The 22,695-nt window shown below is 46.2% G+C and overlaps 1 protein-coding gene across 1 annotated transcript in view; it reads left to right on the top strand.

Annotated features, from left to right (window-relative positions):
- The first annotated feature begins 14,252 nt into the window (after positions 1-14,252).
- LOC119395120 (TNF receptor-associated factor 6) overlaps positions 14,253-22,695 on the top strand; it is a 29,698-nt gene continuing 21,255 nt past the window's right edge. The window contains exon 1 of the mRNA XM_049416094.1: positions 14,253-14,608. Within this exon, the coding sequence (XP_049272051.1) occupies positions 14,258-14,608 (351 nt within the window). The 5' untranslated portion in view covers positions 14,253-14,257. The remainder of the gene's footprint in view (positions 14,609-22,695) is intronic.

A 22,695-nucleotide genomic window follows, 5' to 3' on the forward strand; every position in this document is an offset into this window, starting at 1 on the left:
TTAGGCGATCTCTCAGAACCATTTGTGTTTCCCACCTGCATGTGGTGAAGACCTTGTATTTGCGTCCAGTCCAGCTTGAGGTGTTGTAGGCAACTGCGCCCCAGCAGCGGCTGGCCGTCCTGGCGGAGCACGTACAAAGGCAACTATTGGCGCTGCGCGTTGTACTGGACTGCAACAAATGCTACTCCACAGGGCTTCACGGGTTCATTTGTATAGGTTCTCAAGGTGAGACTTGTCCTGCGCAAATGAGCTCTGGGAAAAAGAGAACGGAACTGTGAGACAGACATAACGGATACAGCAGCCCCTGTATCGAGTTCCATATTCACTGGTACGCCGTCAATAGCGACCTCGACCATGATTGGTTTTTGTCTTGCGTCTGCAGCAGGTTTTACACTCTTCAAATTGGTGCGTGGCAGTGACAAGGTACTAACATGCCGTTTATTTTTACTTTTCGGTTCTTTTAGCTCTTTGCTCCGGCAAGCACTCTTGATGTGGCCCTTTTTGTTGCAATGAAAACATTTGGCATTCGCATACGGACAAGAGCTGGCGGTGTGTTTCACCGATCCGCAGCGATAACAAGAGGTAGAAGCTTCCCCAGTGCTTTTAACTTTGTGCACTTGAAATTCCTGCTGTGCTGTTGAGCGCGTAGCAGATGCGCTTTGAATCGCAGCTTCAATGGCTATCGCACGATCAACTGCTGTCTGAAACTTTAACTGAAAGTCTTCTGCAAATAAACTTCGTTGTATGTCAGCCCGAAGCAAACCACAAACAAATCTGTCCCTTAACGCTTGATCAAGAAAAGTACCGAACTCACAAGTTTGCGCGAGTCTACGCAGCTCTGCGGCATACTGAGTAATAGTCTCTTGCGGCAGTTGTGAGCGGCGACGAAATGTGGCTCTTTCGCCGATAATGGACAGTTTAGGAACAAAAGGGGTTTCGCAGTAAGCTTAGAAGTTCTTCAAAAGACTTCTTAGCGGGAGTCTCAGGAGACGTTAACGACTTCAACAATGCGTATGTCTTCGGTCCTACTAGGCTTATCAAGGTATCAGCCTTCTGGTCCTCCGAGACTTTGTTAGCACGCAAAAATGCTTGGAGGCGTTCTTCATAACTAGCCCAATCTGCTGAAGATTCATCGAAGGGTTCTACTTGCCCCAAGTGCGCCGACATCGTTTCGCTGACTTGTCTTCTTGTGGCAGTCCACCAGGGTCCCAAGAACTTCGTCGCCAAGAACTATGTCGTGTTCCAGGGCTTCCGGGTATGAAGACGCCGACAGTACTCAAACATGCTTTATTCGCATGCCAGCAACATAGCGATAACCAAGAGTGCCGAAGGAAAAGTGCCCCCGCCCCACCGCGCGCCAAGCGCTTTTATTCACATCGTGGGCGAGGGTGTTGCGATATGGGCCGCGTGACAGAATATCGCACAAGCACACGTGTACAGATATGCGACATTTTATCTGTATAACTTTTTTTTAAAGGCCTGCTGAATATCTTCCCGGCTGCGATTATCCCGCTGCATTTATGGCCAAGTGAGCGACTGCGTGCGCAGATTATCTTGTTGACCTAGTTCATTGCACACAACTTCTAAGGTATCTAATACGTGCCAATTCACTATTGTATAATGATATACGTGCTCAGTTGTATGTGCTCTACAGCCACGTGCCTTTGGTGATGTATAATCTTGTTTCTTAAACTAAAACTACTGATAACGACTTAGCCGTGTGATACGCAAAGAAGCGGCTTATACATGTGCCCTGCGTGGCATCTGTAACCATTCACTCTGACGAAGGCAGGCCCTCCTGCCGAAACGTTAGTAAAACTTGTGTTTCGCACGTTTGTCGACCTGTTTTTCTACCGTATATATATATATATATATATATATATATATATATATATATATATATATATATATATATATATATATATATATATATATATACATATATATATTATATATATCTATATATATATATATATATATGTGTGTGTGTGTGTGTGTGTGTGTGTGTGTGTGTGTGTGTGTGTACGTTATCGTATATATATGATAACGTATGCGTCGGGCTTGTTTCGATTACAGGGATCGCTTTACATCAAAAAACGATCATCCTTGTTCGAATCCTCCCGATCTTTATTTGCTGAACAAAGGCAAGGATGAGGAAATCGCGAATCAAGACATTGCTCATGGTGTTTTTTGAAAGAAAAAAGTGTGGTTCACGGTGAATTCGTGCCACACGGAGAAGTACTCAGCAAGGCGTTTTACTACGAAGTGCTCAAACGGTTGCCGAACAGGGTTCGACGTGTCCTGAAAAGAAATTCGCGACAATTCGATCTTGCACCATTAACGCGCACACCGCGATCAATGTCTCCGAGTTGCTGGCCAAAATGGGTGTGACAACGCTGCCCCAGCCGCAGTACAGCCCCGATGAGGCACCACGGACTTCTTTTCGTTCCTGATGGTCATCAAAACGACCCTGATAGGAACTCGGCATGGGACACTGGAGATTGTAAAAGCAGCTGCGACGACCTCACTGAAGGAGGTTTCCGTTGACGGCTTCGAAGGCTCCTTCAACGATTGGGTGAATTGTTGGCAACCAAGCATCGAAGCACGGTAAAATACTTTGAAAACTTCTGAAAATATCGTAGATTTCTTGAATAAATGATGTATAAAAATTTCAAGAACGTTGAAACCGTGAGCTCGACGATCGTATGGTTCCCCAGCGTACGTCGCCACGAAGGGCGACGCGGTCCCGGCCGTGCCCAAAGCGAGACGGCGCCGAGGAAGGTGCGAGAACTGCCGCCGCGCTGAACAGGGCAACTCATATGAAGTTCTTGTCATGTCATGTCATGTCCGGGGATGATTGTGGAGGCCGCGCAGCAAATGTTAAGTCAGCATTCGCGTCTACTTGACCTGGAAAAATACAGCCCTCTCGTGATATGCCCCAGTCGAGATAAAGTGTTCTTGTTCTACTGTAATTTTCGAATACGAGATTCCTGTTCCCGACTAAAATAATATATCCGGATGACTGCAGGTAACGTGAAGTCTATAAAAATTTGCCAATTATTTAAAATTTCTTGAGGGGAGATGCGGGTCGAAAGACGCGTTTTTTTTTTTCAAAAATTATTGATTTTTTGTTTTCACCTGTTTTGTTAAGAGTAGTATCTCTACTGTCCCGAAAATAGAAAGCAAAGTCGAGACTCGACTGGAAGTACGTTAAAATTGCTTCTAAAGAGCACAAGGTGGCTGCTAAAAAACCGAAAGTGCTGCCGTCTTCTGGCGCCTCGCGGCCACGAACACGCGGCCGCTCGCCATTGTGGATCGCATGAGGAGATCAGCCAAGCCTCACTCTCCAAATAACCACGGTTTCCCGCGTAGCTGAAGTGCAAGAAATAATAAAAAAAGCATGCTTTTGCCGCGGTTTTCTAGCGCTGCGACTGACTTTTAAATCACGTGGTGAGGATCGGGACCGTCATTGGCCGCTGCACGCCTCGTGTGATGCGAAACCTACTTGCAGGGTCTGTGTAGCGGCGCAGCTAAACAACGTTCCTCTCGCTTACTTATTTTCATCGTGGACGAAGGAAACAGTAGCAAGCGCAGTCACCGGCCAGTGAAGTATCACTCAAATTCGATGACGCCGGTGGAAATCGAAGGCAAGCGCTCGCCGAAGGGCGAGTGCGTCAGCTGCCGCGAGGCGTAGCGACGGGGACGGCGATGCTTTCGACGAGTTTGGCCCACGTTCCAGTATGTCAGTGCCTCTGAAGAAGATCGGACTCTTCGACGACGCAGAAAGGTCATCGTGAAAAGAGTCTTCCTTGATCGCTGACATAACAGCGTTGAACATCCTCGTGACCGGTGCAGTGTGTCTAACGTGCCACCGTTCGGGAATACGCATCCGGGAACCAGCTCACAAACGCAAAGGCGTCGCTTCTGGAACTACAATGCGAGAAAAGCTGAGTGCCCCAAAAGTATTCTTTCGATGACGTGTTCGTTGCGGCGAGTTGCATCGAGCGAAGAGGCCAGCGTAAGTGTGGCGAGTGACAGACCGATCGCTTCGCTGACAATGTGGAAGCTGTCAATGTGAAACTGAGTATGCTGCTGTCTATTGATCATGGTAGCGCTTGGCGCACCACGAGACAGGGCACGCCAGAAAAAAAAATGCCTGGCAAACTAACAGCAGAAGCAAGAGCACATCGGCGTACGCTGAGCAGGAAATGTCTCGTCGAGGAGTCTGCTCGAAAGAGCTGTGAGTGAGAAACTTTTGGCGCTGGCTAATTTTAGTGGCAGTGGCTACTAGAAGAACAATTTTCCTCTTTTGTCTACGATTTTGATCGCATTTCATGACCTCCTTCAGAAATAAACTTTCAATTTTATGTTTGAACTTCGTTTTTCTCAAAACCCACTTTTTGGCAACTTTTTCAGCGTGCCCCCTCTTGTTTTTGTTACTTCGGGTGCTCAGATCTGCATGAAATCTCGCCCATATTTTTTCTAAGGTGTGAGAAGCGCAGTTATCTCCTCCAAATCTCAATATTTGTTATGCATATTAGAAAACTTGCAAGTAAACATTTACTGAGTTCAGGGTAATATAGACTTCCCATGTCTGAATTTTTCACGTCTAGTAAACATTTTGTATTCACTTTCTGGATAGTTTTCAGCACTCTACAGTTCAATTGGAGCAATATGAACCATCAGTTTCAAAATATACAGAAGTATATATAGAAAATATATAGAAATATATAGAAATATATATAGAAATATATAGAAAATATATAGAAGGATCGAAAAAAACGGAGGGAGGGGGAGGGGCACAAGGCCTATGTTTTACACTTTTGCCTTGATGCACAACAAAAAGTGTGCAACTTAAAAGAAAACAGATTATATATTTGAAATCAACGTAAAGATTTCTACAAATGGTTACAAGTTTCGATGTTGTAGGGTGAATAATAAAAAAAGTAGCTTCGAGTAGCATCTCCATTAACACCAGTAACACGAAGGCACACGTGGAGCCGAATAAATGCGAAAAAAGAATTACCCGTATTCAACGGGTGAGCGTGGAAAACACGGCTTTTTGTTTGCTGAGTGTGTTTTTGTTCCGATAGCGTTTTATAGTGCCTTTAGTAAGATGGCGGAGTAAGGTGGCTTCACGTTCGAGACGTAATTTTCGCTCCATAATTCTCTATAAAGCCTTCGGCGTGATTTCGTTCTTTATTATCATTATCATCATTATTATACCACTGGCGCCTAGTCGCGAGCACTAGAGCGCGTGAAGTTGTGCGCATGCCGTACGTGAGCACGCGCCACGCCTTCGTCGTTCATCGAACGTCGGGTTCGGCCAGGCGTGTCCAGCTGTCGGGGCACTTGAGGACCCGCAACTGGTCGAGCTGACCGAAGACCGGGCGCGCCTCTCCGACGCCGGGCCACGCCTGAACACGTGGCGCTGGACACGAGAGTAGCGTCTTCCACACTGCGAATCGCACTACCGGATCCTCAGATCCATTCTCAACTTTGTCAAGGTGCTCCAGCCATGTAAGAGGTAAGCATCGTCTACGTTTACACTGCCGCGAATATTCTGTATCGCGCAATAACCTTTCATAAATCGAGCGCGCTTTGCGTTCTGCTACAGCGTAGAATGATTAAATATCAGTGACGGGAGCAGCAAAATCTTGAGACGCGGAGTCCTTGTTAGCTAGCTTACCAATTACGTGCATCAGGCGTTATCCGTGTTTTAAAGCGAGGGTGTCCGGCAGAAAGCAGCCGGCAGAAGGCAGCTTAGTGCAGCGAGTGGAGCCAACGCGACCTAAAAAAATTCTAGGGGGCCCTAGTTGAGCCTGGTAGAGAAAGGGTAGCGACGTGGAGAGGGTGAAGCTGGGTATAGAGAAGGAGTGCAAAGGCGAAGCTATGGTGGGCGCGGAACAGGCGGTGTGCAGAGGAAAGAGCAGGTGTGCGGGCGGAACGGCTGTGCCGGTAGCAGTAGTTGATCAATAGTATCGCGCTTTCGAGGCTCCGAGTCGGCGAAGTCGAGCGTCCCAGAGGTTCCAACCGCGTCTTTGCGTCCGACGTCAACTGTAATTACTTGTCCTGCTTCGAACGCGGAAAGCGTTGGAATTGCGTGTGCCCTCCTTCTCCAAGCCAGCAAAGTTTTCAAGCGTTCCAGAGGTTCCAAAGGCGTCTTTGCCTTCGACGTGAAATGGGATTAATTGTCCTACTTCGGACGCAGAAAGCGTTAGAAATGCGCAGCTGCTTACCCAAGCCTCGCATTCGTTCTGGAACTTCTGCCTCGCATTCCAGTCGAATTATAACAAAGAGGGAACTCCAACGTACACATAATCTAAAAAAAAGGTTATGCGCAGCTTCAACTAACTTAACTTCGCCAAAGCTCATTAAACAGTGCATAACTGTGCATCAATTCAAAAGATAGTGAAGAGACGGTCAGAGAAATCGACATAGCTAAGCAATGAAGGCAGATAGTTAAACTAAGAAGGTGTTGTAGCTAAGCAGTATAATAGCCAAGCAATAGTAGAGAGATACCAAGAGGGAATGAGGCACAGCTAAATCAGATAGCCGAGCTAAAATTTGATGCCACCAGCTCCGCTGTTCAGCCTTCGCGACAGTTGAAGTTGCGATTAACTTTGTTCTACGATTGACCTGTAAATAAAATACCAGTAAAGACGCTAAAATTGTCAATTAGATTTTTTAATATATTTGACTTTATTTAATTTTTGAAATAAAGCAACGCAATAATGCTTTTGTCTGACAGGAGCAATCCATATATATAGAAGTCAGTCCTTTTAGGCAACATTAAGGAGCAGGCTAAAGCCTATGCACTGAGTCACCTTGACAATCTCAGTCAATAGTAAAAAAATATTAATTCTTTTAGGGGGGAGGGGTTGCTGGGGGAGAATGAAGCCGCATAACACCCATACACAATGGCTAAGCCCTTGGTGCTTTCGAGAGATATATACAGCGCCAGCTCGCATAAGAAGAGCAGTTTCGGCTTGTGCTTGTCACATTTCCATTGACATCATGGCATCGGCACTCGCTCATGCATGCTACCGTCTTCGGTCGTCTTCTCTTCTTGTGTAAGCGTCCGTCAGCTGGTTTTTTTTTTCGTTTCTTCATCATATATACCACTGGGGTGAGCTGCGTCTTGTCTGAAAGAGCTACATAATGGAAATAAAGGTATATCTAACGCAGAAAATATGAACACAATTGTGGGACTACATTCGTAAGCAGTAGGATACGCTCGATTTGGGTCTGCAGCATTCGCTTCATTGCCAAGAAAAGTTGTCCGCTAGAATAGACACCAAAATCGCACGGTAGGCTGACATGAAACTGAACACAGCATGAACTATGCGTGCTTTCAGGGAATGCTGAAAGCAGACGACTTAAAGTAACCTTTATTTGGACTCTAGAAAGGAACCGTTGGTCCTTTTTCCGGACTCATCACTTTAACCGTCAGCGAAAACGTCAAAATGCTGCGAAAGGTGTAAGGTTGGAGTTTACGGCGAATATGACGGCATCCACGTGTTGCATGATTCATGCAACACATGATGCGACGGGATCAGCAACGAAATGGTTTTCTACCGCCACTTGATCGCATCCATGAGGACGGTCATGGCCCGACGCTGACAGCCACGCTGATAGCCGTGGCTGGGAGGATCTCTACCAAAGTTCGTAGGCATAACATGACTGTATGGCGAACATAAATGACAGGCAATGACATGAAAACCATAACATGAATGTCATGAACGACATGTTTTACATGCAATGGTATTGGTCCTAACTTGATATTACCAAAATTGGTATAGCATCACAAGAGTGTATGACAAACATAAGTGACAGGTCCTATCGCACAAGTCATGACACGCATGTCGTGTACAGCATGATGATATGGTGTCGGCGCGCTCGCGGACGCTTAATTGCATGGATATATACCAAAATTGGCACGACGACACATTTCTCTATGGCGAACATAAATGACGGGTGGTAACATGAAAATCACGACATGCATGTCATGCACGCCATGACATAACACATGCCCCGCTCATGGTGCGCTTGCCGCCGTTTCGATATCGTGACATGTCCCCAAATTTTGTATTGCATGACGTGACTGTACTAAGAAAACAAATAACAAGTGGTAACACGAAACTCATGATATGAATGTCATGTACATCATGATTTACATGCCACGCTCATGGTGCGCCAGCGGCCGTTTCGCTAGCTTCATATACACCAAAGTTGGTATTGCGTGACGTGACTGTACGACGAACATAAATGAGGTGGTAACAAGGAAATCATGACACGCATTTCATGTACAGCATGATTTACATGCCTCGCTCATGGTGCGCTTGTGGCCGTTTCGCTATCTTATATACACCAAAATTGGTATTGCGTGACGTGACTGCACGACGAACATAAAGAACAGGTGGTAACATGATAATCATGACATGTATGTCGTGTGGGGCATGACTCACATGCCACGCTTATGGTGCGCTCTCGGCCGTTTCGCTAGCCTGACATACACCAATATTGGTATTGCGCGACACGACTGTATGATGAACACTAATGGCAGGTGGTGACATTACAATCATGACATGCATTTCATTTAAAGCATGGTTTACATGCCACGCCCATGGTGCGCTCGCGGCCGTTTCCCTAGCTAGGTATTCACCAAAACTGGTATTGCGCGACGTGACTGAATGACGAACAATGACAGGCCCGAACACGCGACATAACATGCATGTCATGCACGGCATGATTTACATGACACTGTCTTGGTGCGCTTCCGGCCGTTTTGTTAACTGGATACACACCAAAATTGGTATGGCATGACATGAGCGCGTCGCGAACATAAATAACAGGTCGTGCATTGTAATACTAGAATATATGTTTCATTATATAAAAGATTGTACATGCATGCATGACAAACCTGGGATAAATAGTGAACTAGATTTCATGACACGAGGGTAGCGATGCGTGCTTGTTGGTCTGTCATGGTACTTGAATGTGGGCGCAAAAAGACAAGGACGAAGGGAAGAAGACACACACACTGGCGCCAGCGTGTGTGTCTTCTTCCCTTCGTCCTTGACTTTTTGCGCCCACATCCAAGATTCATGACACGAATGACTTCATTTTTCTCAAAGAGAAACAAGGCGATGTATGCAGCCCTCTGCTAGCTGCTTCGCATTACATGCATTGCCACAGTGCGTGGGATCTGTCGGATTTTTCTTTCCTGTACATGAACATAACTGAAAACAAATTTCCACTGTATTTCTAGCCTGAGATTTCATTCTGTCTATGCAAACACATGACCGGCTTCATAATAAATAGATATTTAACTACAAAGTAATTGGAAGTGGTTACTCTAACACACATAAATTAACGTATTACGACATTATTTTTGTTGCAATACAATATCGAGTGCTTTGATATAACGCTGTGCCGATTTGACGCATTTGCAGGCAGTTCTTCATAAGTGGAGTCTGAAAAGGTTAATGTGCTTTTGCTGTCACTTAATCGCTCAGTTGTGCCGTAGCACAGACATTTTTTTACCTCTTGGCGGGAGTTTTTTAAGGCGTCATCTGAAGCTTTCGGTGTCTCAACTTCTTCAGGAAAGGGTAGACGTCAAAATCGGCGATGAAAACTGTGAAAGACTCTTGCTTAGAGGCACAAAACCTCCGAGTGGCGACGAAAACAAGCATCGCGTGACGGCTACATCACCCGGAGTGCCAAAGCGATGACGTTTGCAAACAGATGTGCCGTGTGCTGCATTTCACACATGCGCATCCGTTCTGCGGCAGCAGTCCCACTGAAACGCGCGGCTGCGTCTTCCGGAAGCGATACCACGTCGTCGTCGCTATCGGCGTTGGGCGAATCTGACGATGAGCGTTCTCATGGACGCGAGCAAGTGAAGGTGGAAAACAATTTTCTTTTTGATCTCTGGACATCGGACGCTGAAATGTTTTGGTACTGCATGCGGTCGCGGTGGTTCGGCAGTTACATTGCCTTAAAAACGTAACGTAATTAGCCGAAACACTGTCATGCGTTTTGCAGCTCTCCTCTGACGTTTTGCTGATGGTTATCGCGACTAGTCTAAAAAAAAGAGCCACGCTTCGTTCCTAGTTGTGAAAATGAAAATAAAATAGCCCTAAGTCGCCTCTTTTCTCTCAACATTCGTCACGGCATTTCTTGCAAGCTCGCGAAGTTCATGCTGCAGCCAGTTTACGCGTAACGTTGCCGTCTCATTTTGGCGTCTACACTCCTTTAGTCTAAGCATGTTCCTTGATCAGAATCACGTCGTTGCTGGGCTTTTGAAACCGAAGTTTTTTCATAAACCTCTACGGGTTGCTTACCGTGATGGCAAACTAAAACTTATGGCCTCTACCTCACTCGTTGTGTTTGGGTCAACAGAAAGGGGTTCTTAGGACAATACTAAAGTTGCAAAACATCCAAAAGTATGGTTCCTGCACTACGAAACTTCATGCACAATGGCGGCGCGTTCCGTCACTGATACAACTGTTGCGTGCAGTGTAGCGTTTCGCTTTGTTGGCGAACGCAGAGGCGCGACGGGCGCGAAGGAAAGTGTCGCGCCTTCCTTCGCGCGCGTCGCGTCTGCCCTCTAGTACGGACATGCCCAAACCAAGTACAAAGACGCAAAATGCTACACTGCACGCAACTATTGTAGGGAGGGTGGACGCATCGCCATTGTGCATCAATTCTGGCAGTGCAGGAAAGCTTTGTAGTTTTTGCAACTCGTCCATTTTTAAATATTATTCAGACACCGAAGTAGGCGTTCAACCGTGATATAGTATCTTAAAACGGGATTAATTATGATATCCTGTTCGCTTAACAAACAAGTTCGTAAGGAATTACGTTCTCAAAGTACCTTTCGGTCTGCGAACAATATGCCCACTTAGCAAGACTTGTGTTTGGGCAAGTTGGTTCATACTTGATGCGGAACAAACGAGCGCTATGGAACGGGGACAGAGACAAGAGGCGCCTGTCCTGTGTGACTCTTGTCTATGTCCCCGTTCCATAGCGTTCCGCATCAGGTATGCCCACTTTTAACCGCTAGTGGATGACATGTTGCTATCATACTTTTTTAGGTTACACATTCGGGCCTTAAGGGCCCCTAAACAAATCCGAATGCACTAAGAACGAGCGCCTTATTCTCTCCTGCCGTTTTCGTTTTTTCGGCACAATTCGTGACGCCAGGAGCGCAAATGTTAGGTCATGAGGAAAAAATCCGGCATATTACACGCACTACAGGGATCGACGTAATGCGTAGCAGCCAGCAGACAGCTGCATACATCGCCTTGCTTCTCTTTGAGGAAAATAAAGCAATTCATGTCATGACATTTAGTTCACTATATATTCCCATGTTTGTCATGCGTGAATGCACGTGCAATCATTTACATAATGAAACGTATATTCTGGTAAATACAATTCATAACCTGTCATTTATGTTCGTCATGCACTCATGCCCTGCCATATCAATTTTGGCGTATATCCAGTTAGCAAAACGGCCGGAAGCGCACCAATGCAGCGTCATGTAAATTATGCCGTACATGAGATGCATGTTATGATTTGCGTGTTAGGACCTGCCATTAATGTTCGTCATACGGCCACGTCACGCAACACCACGTTTGGTGTAAATCAAGCTAGGGTAACGGCTGCGAGCGCACCATGAGCGCGGCATCTAAATCATGCTTTACATGAAATGCATGTCATGATTGTGATGTCGACACCTGCCATTAGTGTTCATCATGCAGTCGCGTCGCGCAATATCATTAATCGTGTACGTCAAGCTAGCAAAACAGCCGCGAGCCGATCATGAGCGTGGCATCTATATCTAGCCCTACATGACATGAATGTCATGATTTTCATGCCACCAACTGTCATTTATGTTCGTCGTACGCGTTCACGTCACGAAATACCAATTTCGTGGTATACGAAGCTAGAGAAACGGCCGCAAGCGCATCATGAGCTTGGCATGTAAATCATGCTGTACACGAAATGCATGTCGTGATTCTCATGCTAACACCGTTTAATTATGTTCGTCATGCAGTCACGTCACGTAATGCCAGTTTTGGTCTACATCAAGCTGGGGAACCGGCCGCGAGCGCACGATGAGCGTGGCATGCAAATCATGCCCGACACGGCATGCATAGCATGATTGTCATGTTAACAACTGTCATTTATGTTCGCCATGCAGTCACGTCACGCAGTGCCAGTTTTGGTCTATATCTAGCTAGTGAAACGAACGCGAGTGCACCATTAGTCGTTTACAACATAACAATAAATGTAAGCTCAGCCCGCTGGCGTCGCTGTGCCATCGACAGAAAATTGGCATACATGCCCTATGCAATCCCATTTGCCTACTTTCGCGAAGTCAAGCACTTCTATCGTATTTCATGTACGTAATTTTTTCATACGGACAAATGTTCCTGTCGCAGGTTTTCGGTTGAAAACTTGAGAACTTCCTGCCCAATTTCAGCAAAGGTTCCGACATAACGGCTCAGGGAAGCGTAATATTTTATATAAGGACGACGAACTTTTCGGGGCGAAATCCAAATATAATCCGTGTACTTATATAGAGGATGTCACAGCTAATTCTGACCAGAATTTTAAAATATGTAGATGCATTCTATACGGTAGCGACCGAATGTGTGTTGCTTACTATAGCATGAAGTGGCTGAGAGAACAAATACAGAGAGAGAGAGAGAAAGAAAGAAAAGAAAGAGAGGGAAGAAGAGAGATAGAAGCAGAGAGAAAGAAATGGATATAGAAAGACCGAAATAAATAAAGACAGCAGATAGAAAAAAAAAACTAGGAGAAAGAGACAGGCAGAGAGGAAAAAATAAAAATAAACAAAAACAAGGAAGGCCAGCCATCTCCGCTGTTCCTTTAGGCCTGGCTCAACTTGTGCGAAGCTGCCTTCATTTTTTTTTCTTAATTACGCGGGCATATGTGGTGAACAGAAATACACTAATACTTCAGCGATATAAAGTTGGAAACTGTCTAGTCGGACATTTTGCTCAGTGATCTAAAACTTACTCATTGAAATCTTGTGTCCGGATTGGTTGCTTTTGAAGTTAATAAATTTTTGCTTAAGCAGAATACAAAAATTAGTGTGACTCACTCCATGTTGTATTCAGTAACATGCTTTCTGTCGCGACCTTATGGAGTGCGTCTGCGTATTTTTAAACTATGGCTAGAATTAACTGGGGCACTCTGTATGTAAGTACAAGGGTGTTCTTTGCATTTCACCCCCATCGAAAGGCGGCCGCTGTGGCCGCGAATCGAACCTGTGCCCTCGAGTTCAGCAACGCGGGACCTATGCCTGCTACCTCACCCTACCACAACGGGTTGATACTATCCTGATAAAAAGGGAAAAAATGTCCAAAGCGTTCGCATGAATTACAAAAGGTATCACGCTATATAAATATTTCTTTCACAACTTACAGGCCGGCAGAAGTCGCTTCAGTTTCTCGCCATTCATCGCCTAAAACGCCACAGTTTTCCGCGTCATGTTTCTCCGCATGTCACTTGCCGAGAAGTCTTCGCTAATGCAGTCCCACATGGATGCTTTCACTGCGCGAGGAACTGCTTTTTGCAAGGTTTTCTGCGACCGGTTGCGTAGGCGTAAACTATAGACAGCAGTTACGCCTCTATACCTGGTCAATGCGCTCACAGAGTGGTTTTTCACACTTTGTGAAGTGCCAGGAACGATTTATTAATTGTTGGCGTTTAACGTCCCAAAACCACGATATGATTAGGAGAGACGTCGTAGTGGAGGGTTCCGTATATTTTGACCTCCTGGGCTTCTTTAACGTGCACCTGAATCTAAAACACGGACATCAATCATTCTTGCCGCCAGTCGAGCGCCATAATCACCAGACCACCGTGGCGGCCGTTAGGGACGACTTTGACTTCCACTTCTTCGAATCGGTACCACGTCACAAATATTTCTAGCGGTGCCACGGCCTAGAAAAGGGATCCTTTCAGGACGTCACACCCAAATAAGCGCTATAGTAAACTTCGGCGATGTGCATACCACGACGAATGATTGTCAACACATTTCGTTGCCGAGACTTGCAGCACCATACACTTGGACTTTCTGGCATTGCGTAGTCAGTTTTGTTTCACTTTGTGAACATCTAGTGCAGACGCTGTGCACTTCTGGCTATTTACCGTTGTTCGCAGCGCTTGGGCGATGGCTTCATCTGGGCGCGATTGGCTCGGCAACCTTCCTCTTCAAACAATGGCCGCGTCGAGTTCTAGCCGGAGCGCGACCCGGCGTGCCGAAATGCCGACTGACCTGGCCGTGTACTCCGTGGAGAACTTCGAGCCCAGGCCTCCACAAGAGCTCGTGTGCACCGTGTGTCGCGGTGTGTACCGTGAGCCTGTGGAGTGCCCCTGCCGCCATGTCTTCTGCTCCATCTGCATCCACGGCTGGCTGGCTTACAGTGCGAGTCCTGGTTCGGGAAGCTGCCCCTTGTGTCGCAGAGAGATGACCGTGTCCCAAGTGGTGCCTGTGGTTCCTTTAGTCAACAACATGATCGCCCACCTGACCGTGCGCTGTCCGAACAGAGAGGCAGGCTGCATCGCAAAGGTGCGCCACTGCATTTAAATTATCTACTCATTTGCGAGTACGTGGGTACCGCATACAGCGATCCAGCCAATTTATCAGTATTAATGTAAAAGGGACACTTTTTTTTTTAAAAACCAGAACTTAGGGACACGTTATTTGCAAACTAAGCAATCCTCCCTTGCAATAAGGGCACAACATACGGATTAGTGCATCATTCTTTGGCGTCTTTCTCTTCCTGCTTTGTTTCACAGCAAGAATACGGGTATTTATACGCGCGCGGCCATTAACGAGATTCCTAATAACTTCGCTCTTGCATCACCAATGGCAAGCCATGGTGCGTTTGTAGAATAATTGCTTAGTCAATTTTAGCATTCAAGTGGCGGTGCTGCTATCGACAGCGCAGGAATTTGGTACCAAGACTTCTTGATTTACGTTCACATTATTCAGGAAAGCCTCATGTAGAGGCCGCGCCTTCTGCGTTAATATAATTAAGAGGATACAAAAGACGAAGTGCTGCCGACTGGTTAGCAGGCCAGCATATTATTTATGTTTGTAGTAGTATTGTAAATGCTTCATGGAAGTCGTTGTACACGGACTCCCTTATTACGATACGTAGCTTAAGTGGAACACTGTGATATGTGGCGCGCTTCGTTTGAAAAAGCAGAATTTTTTTTATTATCTGGGGTTTAACGTCCCAAAACCACGATATGATTATGAGAGACGCCGTAGTGGAGGGCTCCGGAAATTTCGACCACCTGGGGTTACTGCCCTTTACTTAAAGGGTTATTAACGTGCACCTAAAGCTAAATACACGGGTCTCAAACATTTTCACCTCCATCGAAAATGCAGCCGCCGCGGCCGGGATTCGATCCCGGAAAAAGCAGAAGAATGAAGCTGTTGAGGTGTCGGCAATAGTGGAAGCAGAATACAGAAAAATTGTATAAGCTTGCACATTATAGAAGCATTGCGTCTAAAGCATATCAGTGTGGTAATTCGAAAGAAAAAATTCACACTGATTACGATACTGCCCAATGCGATTCTGAGTGCAGCTTCTTGTTGAGGCAAACCCAACTGTGTTTGAAGTTTTGGCATCCGCAAGGTATCGACTACGCCATAAATAACAACTTTTGTGAAGTAGGACAGGACTCATTGCGCCATTATTCGTATTTCTGCGGATAAGCGAGGTACCCACTGCACATCTCTAGGGTATGTGGTCGTTGTTGATGCTCAATGTGGCTGATGACGATGAATAATTATGGCTGAACATTTTGCAGTGGGTGGGAAGCATTAAAACGCACATTCGTTGCGCAATTAGCATTGTGTGATGACTGGTTGTTACTTTACACTTCTGCCACGCTATATTACAAAGGTTAAGGCGATTCCTTGCCCGACATGGCGCCTGTATAGGGTCCTTTTGCAAATGAGTTTCACGCGCCAGCGTGGATTTGTGGTAGAATACTCGACTGCCCCACGGAGGGCCCGGGTTCAAATCCCATTCGATCGTGGGTATTTTTTGCTCATTTATTTTTTCAAGTCCATCTGTTACAGTTTCATGTCTATTGGTTACACCACCGACGGCAACGGCGATGGCGTTGCCGCTCAACGCAGAAAAGGGCGCCTAAGGGCTGCGCTCTAAAAAAACGCCAGGCCTGCGCGGAAAGCGCAGCACAGTCACGGCGAAAGCTCGAAGAGCGGCATTTCTAGAGGTCGTTATAAAATCTCTTGTGGCTACTAATACAACTACACTAGCAACGTACCCACTACGCCACAAACGATCATTTTCGTGAAGTTGGAAGCACCCACCACAACATTACTCGTCATTCTGCGGAGAAGTGAGGTGGCATCTGTAAATCATTATGTGCAGTTTCTTGATGCGACGACTGATGACGATGAAGAATTATGACTGAGCTTTTTGTAATGGGTTGGAAGCTTTAAATGACCCAGTAGTTACGTACTTCGCATTGTGTGACGCCCGTTCGTTATGTCATTCTCCCACCACGCTTTTTAACACACGCTAACTTGAGAAAGAGATAGAGAGAGGGAATTTAGACCCTGAGGAAAAGGATCATGGTAGCCTTATGGGCTTCCTTGGCAACTAATAGAAGTGCACTTGCGCGCAACCCACTACGCTATAAATCATAATTTTTGTGAAGGAAGGAAGCCGTCACTACGCAATTTTTCGTCATTCTGCGCAGAACCGTGGTACCCGCTAACCACCTCTAAGGCCTTATGTGCACTTTGTTGATGCTGTGGCTGATGATGATGAAGAATTATGGCAGAGCCCTTTGTAATGGGTATGAAGCATTCAACAACTCACTCGTTGCGCAATTCGCATTGTGTGACGCCTGGTTACAGAATTCGCATTGTGTGACACTTGGTTGTTATTTTACTCTTCTACCACACGACATTACATATGTTAATGTGGTTCCTTCCCGGCATGAAGAGTGTATAGGGTCTTTTTGCAAGGCAGTTTCAAGCACCGGCATGGCTCAGAGGTTCAATACTGGGCCCCAACGTAGAGGGCCCAGGTTCGAACCTCGTTCCATCCTGGAATTTTTTTTATTTCGTTTTTTTTTCTTATTTCGAGCGATAGTAGTTACGGACACCGGCGGCGGCGGCGGCGGCGGCGGTGGCGGCGGCGGACAACTACGGCGCCAAAAACGGCCGGTGAAATGATCTCATAACAGCTTTCGCTGTAAAACAATTAGTAATCAGCTTCATCATGATAACCAAAGCGACAACGCTAGGCAATTTATAGTACACGGGAGCTTGTTCAGCGCTATGTCGAAGGTATTCGGTACAACGGCTACGCATTTTTATCTACGGTTATTCTTTTCCTTTAACATATTTAACGCCATTGTTGCCACCGAGCGCAACAGACTCGATAGCCTGCGGACCTCAGCTTGGTTACTTCCTCATGTCCGCTTGGTCACTTCCTCATGGAAACCAAGCTGCATGGAATGCGCGCAGCTCTTTAAAATATTAGTGAGACGAAAAGAAACACTACCTTTATTCACAAGATTCAAGGGGAAGTAGCGCCGTCTTTTTTTTAACTCGGTGTGTAATTACGTGACCATCCCCATTTAACGCGTACCACTAGGTCGAGAAGCCGGATCGAGTAATTGTTGCAGTTCGTAAGTGAACCTCAGCTCCTCAGAGCACGATGCCAAATAAAATTTATCCAGCAAGAGGACATTTATTTCCAATAGTGTGTAAAGCACTCAAAATCAGCAGGCTCCAAAACATGGACAACCCTTTCACCCCATAGCCTGCTGTTCAAAATACTACAAAATAATGAAAGGCAAGAAATTATAGATCCCTCATCGAGCCTAAATGTTAAGACGACTGCGTCATCCGCTGCGTTGAACGGAAAGCAGAGAAACGGTCCGTAGTTTGAAGCGGCTGTAAAATAATTCACTGTTTAGTCTTAAAGGAGTCCAGACCACTGCTCTCCACTAGAAAAGCTGGACAGCGCATCCCGCTACCAGAGCAGCGAGCTTGTGAAGCCACCGGAAGCTCCCCCGCTTATCCCAGAAGCGGCCGTCTGCTGCGCTTTTCTGTGCGCGCAAGCCTGCTTTTGTGACCGTATTCCTTCGCGTCTGTAAGGCGAAGGCCATAGATGCCTAATCAAGCACAAAAATTGACCGGCGGCGTCGGCGGGTAAATTTTTACAGTAGCGTTGTTCAGGTCGAGTTTGGCCGAGTGTCCTAGATAGAAAAATATCATCATCAAACGGCACTCGCCATCTTCGTCCTAATCTACATTAACAACCCTGCTGTAAAGATACCACGTGGTTACGTCACCAATGACGTCATGATGACGTCACAGATCGCATAAACTTGTGACGAATGACCTATCATGACGTCATGACACGATATCGTCGCTTCGCACTGCCTCCGTGATCGGAGGGACGATCACAGGGGTAGTGCATAACCAGGTGAGGTGCAGAAAGCTTGCAATGCCTCCGATCCTGGAGGCAGTGCAAAACCACGGTAGGTGCAGAAACATTTTAAAGGGGACGTGGGAGGATCGTTACATCGACTGACAAGAAAAAGATGAAGATGGCTTTCGCCCTCCAGTTTGAGTTTTGAATGTGAATTTTCTTGTGGTCGCACAGAGCAAGGCAAGGGAGTATGCGGCAGCCACAGATGCAAAGGAATTTTGGCTAAATGCAGTTTTTAATAAGAAAATATATTGACATAAGTCTGATGCCTTTCTCGAAGTGCGCCTTTCTGTCACAGTCACTTACACTTGACGTGGCGGTTTTGCGCTCTGATTACGTTTCAACGCAGTAGTGTTTCGCAGAAATTTCGGTGCCGGCGTCGTTGGCTGTGAGCGAAGAATCAGCGTTGTTCGTGACCGAAAAACACGAGAAAGAAGCAAATAAAACAAATAATAGGTACCTTTGGTTCCAATGAGAATCGAACCCATGCTTCCTGCGGGACAAGCAGGTGTTCGACCACAAAGCGACGACATTGCTTGAAACAGCTCCGAAAAACACATATTTGAATGTCTTGTAGTGGGACGAGTCTGCCTAATGCATGTAATATTGCGTAGCGCTAGCGTAGAGTCCCGCCAGGTGTCAAAACATGTGAATTGCGAAACGAGTGGGTATTTTAAGGCCCACCCATTACAAATGGCTGAAATATTTATTCATTATCACCGGCAAATGCATCAACCAAGTGAGCAGCTGCGTAGGTGTTCGCGTGTTGCCTTACGGACGTGTAGGGGGCCCTTCGCTTATTCGCAAAAACAAGAATTATGGCGTAGTCGGCCTTTAAAAACTGCACTTGCAGTAGGCATTCTAGGGTAGTTTGAAACGGCCAATGTTATGCGCACAGACGTTCGTTTCCTTGCGCCACGGTTCAGGCATCCACCGAGAACTAATTCTAGGCCAGCAGTTGAGAAGGGGATGCGCACGAGGACCGTTTACGCTATCGCATTTTACTCTTGAAGACGAAGCTCAAGCGTCCGCCAACTATTTTTTTGTTTGCAATATGCGCAGTCATCGAATGTTTACGACGCCTAGATTTGTCTATCGCTTTGTATTTCGCTAGTGGTGCACTTTGTGCCATTTCATTATTGCCTACGGTGGAAAGGTTTCAGAAATGCCACCTTGTCTGTGTCCAAGCGCACATGCCTGTGTGAAGTAAATGAAACATAAAAAGTTAGATGCATTGCGAGAACATAAGAGCAATAGAAAAAAACACGTAGACAAAGAAACAAAAGGACAGGCAGAACAGGAGGACGACGACAGAACTCTTATTCAAAACCGATGACTATGGTTTCCTCAGTCGCACGGGAGGCGACGACGTTTAGTCGGCCAGGAGCCCCCTGCTCCTTGGCGGCTGCCTCTGCGCGCCCCGTGGTTCATACCTGCTCGTCAGAGTCGGATCTGAGCAGTGCGGCCTGCCACTGCTGCGTGGTGGTAATTTGCAAGCCCTTTGGGCTACCATGCATACGTGTACTGGGACATCGCCAAAGTATGTGAAAGGGGTCGGTCCGGGGGGGGGGGGGCTCGGCACAGCTTGCACTGAAGTGTAAATGTGGTGGGATAGATGTAAAAGTACAGAAGTGGTGTTGGAAAGGAGCCCATCTGGAGTTTCCTCCGCACGAGCTCCTGCCGTTTAGATAGAGATACGTGCCCGGCCAATCTATAATGTTGCTTAATTTCGTCATACTTCACCATACGGTCGCGTGTCGACCGCCTAATCTCCTCTATCGTATTGTCCCTTCCGACCGGGGTTGGGCCATAAGCTCGGGAAGCGAAAGCTCGAGCCTGATAGTGGGCGGCCTCATTACCAGGGAGTAAGTCGGGAACTGGTGTCCAAATAATTTGGACAGTGCGATGATTAGTATTCTGATTCAGAATTTCATTAACCCGTTATTGTAATTACTAATAGCGGATTTAGGATCACTGATTATGTATAATTCCGCAGCGTTGGCTATGGCCAAGGCAACGGCCGCCTCTTCTGCCTCCTCTGGATTAGTTGTTTTGATCGATCCTTCCGATACGACTTGCCCTGCAAAGTTCAGCACGGTGACCGAAAAAACCAGGCGTCCGTGGATCTCGGCCGCGTCAACATAACGTACGCCGTTTTTTATTGGTTTGAAAGCGGGTGTGCTATTGCTTGCCTCGTTCCATCCGCCTTTCAGTGTGATAGGCCGGGTTAATAATCCGAGGTATTGGGAGAATTCTGAGATGTGCTCTCTGAACAGTGGATATATTGGTTTTCGGAAATAAGGTAACGGATGCCGACTTCTGCAAGAGTATAGACCTTATGGAAAATTGCTCCCGTCTGTCGGAGGTTTGACGAAGCTACCGATTCAGCACCATGTTGAAAGCTTGTGTCTGAATCCTGTTGCTGTCGCTGCTATGACTTCTTGATTGCATCTCCTTTGGGGCATAAAAATCGGGGCATAAAAATGTCAGACGATTGTGTAAGGACTTGCACAAGTTACCGGCATTTCCTAGTTATTACGTTGACAGTTATTTCATGTAAAGAATTGCCTCACAGCGAGAAGAAGGTACAAGTTTGCCACCCAGCCACAAGTAGGCCTGCCACCGTTGAAAACGAAGTTTTGCTCTATAGGCTATAAATCTTGTCTACCTGTTTTCAGTGTAATAAAGTGTTGTTAGCTATCTGAATACCATGCTTGTAGTGTAGGATGGTTGGAAGGAGATTTTAGCGCGCTACACGGCTAGGGACAGCGATGACTGCATAAAAATGCTGTTGACCAATTTGAAAGCGTATTTCATAAGGAACAGCCTACTTCAACCAGATGTATTGTGAATTTAATTTTAAATAGAGCCTTGTCCTCTTATTATGCTTCAAGCAAAAAATATTTCGCTGCTGTAGTCACCGAAGTATGTTATGTAGAAAATTACTGCATGATTAAAATGTAAAAAATTCGGCAGATCCACGTACCGTGGGAGTAGATGTTATGCGAAGCATGCGGCGGGTAGGTGACTGTGGCGTAACTTTTTTTACTGAGCGACACGTTACAAAATGACGCTAAAGATTTGTATAAATTTTATACGCACACATATATATGTTGAAGAGACGGATATGTGTTATATAACCAGTTGTTTACGGTTGGGTAACGCTGCCAATGGCAACGTGGGTATTACCAACACCAGAAGCGGTAAGCTGATATGTAGTGCTTATACGTGTCTCGAGAACGCACGCACGTTTCACGAACCCGTCTGCATTTGTGCAAGAAGTTCTTGACAGTTCTTGAACAAGGGCATCATCACCGTGATCAGTGAGCACCAGCAGCTGGTCATGACTTGTTAGAGGATCCGGTCTTGATCATGGTGACGAGGGGTCCATGTGTATTGAAGTATGTGGTATAGTAGAGCTGTTGGAATTCGTGGATGCCCTGGCAATTTCACTGTAGAAACAGCGCTAAAAGACGGGACGAACGAGGAAAGGACACAAACAACGGCGCTGACTAACAACCAAATGTGTTTTATTCTTCCAGTCTGCATTTATATACTCCGCCACAATCTCAACAAAGCAAAAGGCAAAGAAACATAGAAAAAGATGATTAGCCTGCGCAGAGGCCAAAAAATCTTCAAACAGACAGAAACGTTAACTCCTTCGGAAGGAGGGAGATCGAGGGGAGGCTGACACATGCCTCTCCGCCATTATAGATATGATACGCTTCAGAAATGACACGCGCCCGTTCATCATGGTACTTCGACAGGAAAATGGAATCTTTAAAAGATGGCTGGCAACCACATTCATTACAGTGAAGCGACAATTGACTATCTCTGGCTTGTTTACGGACGTTGTTTTGCATGCTCGCGCATGCGGTCATTAGCGCACCGCCCCGTTTGGCCGACATAGTAACGGCCGCAAGAAAGAGGTATCTTATACACAACACTATCACAACATTCAACATACTTCTGGCGATGCTTTTTGCTGCATCTTTTCGTCTTGGTCTCTCGATTTACTTGCTGACACAGGCTACCAAGCTTATTTTTGGCAGAAAACAACAGTCTAACGCCTGCCCTGCTGACCACTTTCTTCAGATTATGTGCCACCTTGTGCACATAAGGAATAACCACTACTTTCTTCAGCGGGTGTGTCACTGATTGAACA

Source organism: Rhipicephalus sanguineus, chromosome 5 (assembly GCF_013339695.2).
Source record: "Rhipicephalus sanguineus isolate Rsan-2018 chromosome 5, BIME_Rsan_1.4, whole genome shotgun sequence".
Lineage (NCBI taxonomy): Eukaryota > Metazoa > Arthropoda > Arachnida > Ixodida > Ixodidae > Rhipicephalus > Rhipicephalus sanguineus.